The following is a 6,530-nucleotide window of genomic DNA, read 5'->3' as shown; positions in this document are numbered from 1 at the left end:
AATAATATTACACTGCCTAAAAATATTAAAATAGGGTTCATTTAAATAATTTCAAATAAACAATATTGAGTTGTATACTAGTTTGTGTAGATACTTTTCTTTGGGGTGTAGCATTTCCATGACTCAGACATCCCAGACATTCAACTTATTTGGACTTCATACCAGTAATTAGAAACTTTTAGTAACAGTGTCAAATTATACATCACAGGTAATGGGGCTTACATTTGTGAAATTTTAAGTTCCTCTTAACTATACTGCAAAGAGAAAAGACTACTAAAATGTGTCTCTGGATGTATGCATGAATATTCCAATGACAGGTTTATAAATTTAGGATGTGATAGTGGGTAGTGGGCAGTGGTGTATGTTTGCTTGTTCTGTTTGGTTTAAGTATAGATATTCTGAATTAGTTTGCAGGTAGAGGGAACAAAATGGCTACAGACATGTAAGACTGAATGTGCCTGATAAAGATACATCCATAAAGCAATGCCCCAGGGATTAAGATGATTGATAGAGGAAATGAAGGTCCCAGGGTAGTGGATTGATTGAGGAGATACATTACTTTAGAATGAAGCCAGATGTTCTCAAAACAAAGCTTATCTACCTTGTACTTTTAACTAGGGATTTTCCTGTTAACATGCCTTGATCAGACATAGGCCACATTTTCCAGTATTCATCACCATTGATACCTACAGGCTACATTCCATCCATATGGGGATATTTTGCTCTTATCGTGTAGGATTTTCCAGAATGGAAAAACCAAGTAGAGAAATATTTAAATTTGTTATACTAGATTGCACATAACATCAGGCTCAGTACTGAGTGAGCATAAGGAGGAAGATGGTAGCCGGTGTAATTATACAAAGAACCTTACTCGGGACTTCTTTTAGTAGTCTTTACATTTTATATATACTAATGGTTCCTTTGGGACACATTTCCCAAGATCTTTAAAAAAATGGAGGTATTATTTCTGCTTAGGAAACTTTTACATAGACTTCTTAATAAATCAAAGTCTGATTTATTAAATTCTTAAAGGCCTTGGTGCAGAGGAAGAAGTTGCAAGTGCTTGTATTTGTGAATTGAGCTTGGTTTTACTAACACATTTTATTTCCACAGTCAAAAATTCTCTCCAGCAGGACTCTTCCCATAAAACACATTTCTCAAAGACTTTTCTGCCCCTTTCAACTGGATCATTAAAGAGCCAACAACCCAAACTGCTTGGTGATTTTAAATGATAAACTTTTATTCTGAATATACTGTTTTTGCACAAGATTTAACACAACATTTTCTGGGATTATAAATATTTTTATAACAGTATTATACAAATTTTTACAAAATGTTGTAATCAGGCTAGTTAATGTCCACAAAAGGGTCAAGAGAACAATAATAAAGGGGAAAAAAGAGCTCTGGTTCACAAAAGCCACAGGGCTTTTTGCACAGATGAACGCTGAGTATTTATTTCATCAGAAGTAATCCTAGAAGCAAGATCTAACAATTGCACAGCGTAACAGAAAGGATGGCATAGCCAGGTCACACTATAAACTCAACTGGCATCTATGTAAGACAGTAGTATCCCATGCGTCTCCGTGGAAATTTTTTTGAGATTATTTCTTTTATGAACTAAAAAGAAGATCGGTGACCCTACAGGCAAGGGCTATTCAATTCTTCAAAATTCTGTATTTTTGTTTTTCACGCCCAATACTGGTTTTTGTTAGTGACTTGGTCTTTACAATAAATGTTCACTAAATAATAACATTCTGCTATGGCAAATAATGCAAGTTCTAGATAGTATAATATGTGGAATTTGCGAAGTGTGAAAAAAGTCACAAATATCTTTGTCTTGCTAGTTTCAACTGCATTCTGTTAGATATTTGAATCTCCACTAATGAGATCAATGAAACAGCTTCAAAGGTTTAAACTAAGATGTGGAATTTAAACTTTGGTGAAGATAGGACAAATATTTAAATGAGACGTAAAAGACAAGAGAGCATCAAATAAGCAAGTAACACTTGGGTTGCAAAGGTCACTTAAAAGGGATACTGCCTATTTGAACCCCATAAGGCCAGTTTTAAAGTTCATAAAAGGAATATCATATATAGGAAAACTTACAAATGGCAGCAACAATGTTTTATTATTATTTCCTCAAGGTAAGCATTAATGCTTTAAGCATTAGAAACATGAAATAAAGATCATACTAAAATCTTATAGGCCCAGGACCTAAAAATCTCTTCAATCAAACTTGCTAACTATGTCATGTTAAAAACCTGTTACAAATATGGACCACGACTGGTGTTTGGCAGTAATGCTGGTTGTTCAAATGAAGAAAAGATGAGGCCATTTATGAAAAACTCGTTCTTGCTACTCAAAACCAGTGTATGATTTATTTTGACTCTATGTGACAAACTGCATTAAGCCACATGAGTATAGCAAAAATTAAACAAGTAAAAACAGGTAAAAGCTTTCCAATTAATCTTTTGCACTATCCAGTCTTTGGAAATCAATGTTAATATAAATTTAATGTCTTGGTAACACAATTCACAGAACAATAGTAAATTTAACAATTTGATTGGATGACTGGTGTTCTGTTTTAAAACACTATGCTAAAAGTATGAAGATTGGTATCCATCACACAATTTCTACTTGGAGAGCATGGTTTATCCGTTTGTCACCCCATGTGTGGCTGTCATAAAATACAACTAAAATCAAACAGGGCTTTGCCAGGAGATGCCAAGTTTCACTGTGATAAACACAACAATAATGTAGTTGATGAAAACATACTATGTAAATAACATCATCCATGAAATAAAATATCTTAAACACAACCTTAAGGTAGTTTGTTGTATGCTAGAAGCAATTTGATTGTTGTATTGTGTATCATTTATATACACACACTATTGGTCATACATTTGAAGATCTCCTTTCTAACACTTTTATGATTTAAAATAGAATAGGAAAAAGGTTAACAGTAAGTTTTAAATATTTAAACAACATACAACATGATTTTACCATATCATCACTATTTTGCAATCACTTTGGTGTTTTCTAAAATGTCAATACCAGTTATGAATGGACTACAAAATCACAACACATTAGAAATGGTACTGATGTCAACTTTTAGAAGAACAGTTGGCAAAGTGATTTCAGTTTCCCTTTCCCCCAATTTAAATTAAAAAAAAATTCTTAAATTAAGGAAATGTACAGGATATATTGACAATAGGGAAAATTACAAATATACGCAAGGCTAAAAAACAATAATTATGCCAAAGAATTGATTATATCTTTGATATGTGAGCATGTTAAAGCATGCTGGATAATATAAATAACTTTGATTTGAAAATGATATATAAGAATATTTCCAGCATATACACACACCATTACTTGGCATGTTTGAAAAAAGAAAAAAAATCATTTAACCATAAAAAATATCTGCAACCTTTTAGCTTTTAGCATAATTCTTCATTATTCTTACCCTTTCTTCAATACTGTTTATTCCTGAAAATAAGTTTTCAAAACATAAATAACATTTTATATCATATTAATCTATAATGAAATACCTGCTTTACTACACTAATCATTTTCACCAATGAGGCTGTATAAAAACAAATTTTTATTATTCACAATCAAGTGTTCATGTGCATACATATAGATTCAAGGTTTCCTGTTTGTTCTGATTGTTGTAAAACCCTCATAGAATTGTATAGAAATGTTGGCCAAATGATCACACCATTTAAAGTAGAGGGACAAAAGCCACAGCAGCAATTTGTGGATTGTCCATGCTACTGTCAAGATGAACAAAGAGGAAACCAAGGATGAATCTTTATTGAAAACATATATGTACTTTTCAAAAAATAAATGTGTTAGATCTGATTTATGTACTTAAAATATCTGTACATAGGTTTTCCAGGCAAAAGCACAAATCTGTATAAAATCCATTAATTCTCATTTCACCATTAACCTAACCCAGTCATTCAGTATTTATATTGCACAGTATATTCAGAGTAGTTTAACCACATTTTAAAAGATGATTCAAGTGCGTTTACACTGCAAGGTTCAGATTCTTACATGACAATAATGTCACTCAGTTAACTTTTCAATGGACTACACTCTACAGTAAGAGAGAAACAAACCAAAAAGTTAAAATAGCAGCAGCATCATGCACAATACCCTTGGTAACCCAAGTTCAATATCACAAGAAAAACACTTCCCTCCCCCCAACAAGCTTTTCTTAGAGCATTTTTAAATATCTGGCTAGCACTACATAACTGCACTGGGAACAAAAGAAACATTACATCCAAGCATTTAAGGGCTTACATTTATGAGGAAATATGCCACACATTCAGATTTCACCCTCAAGCACCTTAAGTTTAATAATATCTTGGTGATTATTTTCAAACCATCAATTCATTACCTCACTGAAATTTAATGGTCGATTGTGTTTTATTTTTGGCAGAGAAGTCATTCGTTGTAAGGCATTTTATTCATGGCAATTTCGTTTTTCTGTTAAAAATTAGCCATTAATATTTTAATAGGATTCTTTTCTCCCTTCTTGCTTTCTCTCTCTATCTCTCTATTCAGGAAAGATGTTCCAGGTAGGGATTACTTTTGAACAGAAGAGTTAATGATGGCAAAAGATAACATTCCCCACCCTAAAGATTTTCTTAGTAGAATTGCAGCAAGTTGAAATTCCAGATCCAAATCAAGACCTTTCTTACGATTCATAACAATTGTATGGGGAGCCCTTGTACATATAATCACCAATGCAACAGCAAACTCCCAACATTTCCAACAGAGCACATATAGAGTTTTGCTTTGATGTTATACATAGATGATGCAGCATTCACACAATTTGGAGGATCTGACATCCTGACATGCAGCCAGTGGGTGCTTATGGATCTGTGCCTTAGAGTTACACCATGGTATAGGTCCAACTAAGGTACTGCTGATTCCACGATTGACCCTAATGTAATCAAGGGCTCATATTTTGTCAGAGTCTGGAGTTGATGCAGATCTGGGGTTTGGGAGGTCACAATAGGAACCATCTGCTGCCAGATACCAGCCAAAGTAGTAGGAACTGGAGTCCAACGAGAGACCACAGGGATGGATTTAACCCAGAAACACCACCACAGTCGGTATAATCTTCCTGTTAGAAAAGAAGGGGAAAGAAAAAAACCTAATGACAAACATTGCGTGAGGCTCCTTTCAGAGGACTCCATATTATATCCACTTAAAAACTTACCTTAGAAAATTCTTTTGACTAGAATCCAAGTAACATTCACCTAGATTTTATTGTTCAGTAATTTGGGTTAAAACCATTTCTTTAGCACCATTTGACAAACTCTTTGACATTTTAGATATAAGTTGATGATTTTGAAATATGAAATAAGAAATGCTAATTTGGGTAATATGCCAATTGCTTTCATAGCACTAGAAATCCTATATATTTACAAGCGTAAGAAATACAAATAGTATCTAATATTTATTAATTCCCAGTAATTATATTTTTAGCTCCTAAGGAAAAAAATAAGCAATACAATTAAATTTGTTTCTTATACCCAACATATAGGAGCATATGTAGAACATATGCTGCACCTGGATTTTCATCAAGTATTACAGTGTATTGAAAAATCACATCTTTGAAGAGTTAGCAATGAAAGGATATCCTGCAAACACAGATCCAGAGGAAAAACAAAACTAAACTAAACTAGAAAGAGAGGGTTGTCTTACTTAGAAATCTATAAAATATTAGCATTAAGTAAATCCACTTATGTCCCCCAGGGTGCAGAGCTAGCTCAATTGCCTCCCTACTAATCCAGAGCTATTCTATACCTTTTATCCCTAGGTTACATATTCTCTTATGTTTTCTATATCCTTTCCTGTCTTTTAATGTAATATAATCTGTTTTGTAAATTTCCTGACTAATCATTCCTAAAAACATCTTTCACAACTTTACTAATCCTAGGTTCATATTCCCAGAATCAAAACAATCAATTATATAAATGAACAAATGTTTTCTCCCAAGATAATTTTGTAGAATAAGAACATTTCCTCTTTTTTCCTGTTTTTCACCAGAGTTTAAAACAGTGTCTGTCACTTAGATAATAGATAATATTTCTTTCTTAAATTGTTTCTGAAGAGCCCCACTCTTTTCTAGTCATTCATTGAAGAGAGGATGAACATTAAAAAAAATCTATAAAGGAAAACTTTAGTAGTCAAAGACAAACAGAATTAAAAAAAATCTCCCTTATCCTATTTGACTTTCCAGGAGCATTTGACAAGCAATGTATAACAGGCTTTTGTTGAAATATTTTTTCCCTAGTCTTTGGCCAACACACTCTTGGTTTCCCTTGATACTCTGTCTGTGGTTAGTCTTGCTCTCCTTTAGTTTGACCTTCCTTTCATGTCCTCCAGATGTTAATTTTTTCGAGGTGTTAGTTCTCTCTCCTCATTTCTTCTATATGTATACTTTGTTTGGAGGTGATCTTGGACAGTCCTGTGGCTTTTGAATTTCACCTGCTTTCTGTCAGACTGAATTC

At 33.2% G+C, this 6,530-nt stretch overlaps 1 protein-coding gene across 1 annotated transcript in view; it reads right to left on the bottom strand.

Annotated features, from left to right (window-relative positions):
* Positions 1 to 1,248: 1,248 nt before the first annotated feature.
* Cacna2d1 (calcium channel, voltage-dependent, alpha 2/delta subunit 1) overlaps positions 1,249 to 6,530 on the bottom strand; it is a 374,122-nt gene continuing 368,840 nt past the window's right edge. Inside the window, exon 39 of the mRNA XM_013026008.1 lies at positions 1,249 to 5,137. Coding sequence (XP_012881462.1) covers positions 5,021 to 5,137 — 117 coding nt within the window. The 3' untranslated portion in view covers positions 1,249 to 5,020. The remainder of the gene's footprint in view (positions 5,138 to 6,530) is intronic.

Source organism: Dipodomys ordii, unplaced genomic scaffold (genome assembly GCF_000151885.1).
Source record: "Dipodomys ordii isolate 6190 unplaced genomic scaffold, Dord_2.0 Scaffold90, whole genome shotgun sequence".
NCBI lineage: Eukaryota > Metazoa > Chordata > Mammalia > Rodentia > Heteromyidae > Dipodomys > Dipodomys ordii.
Note: the sequence above shows the minus strand (reverse complement) of the source record. Positions and strands in the feature narration are given on the sequence as shown.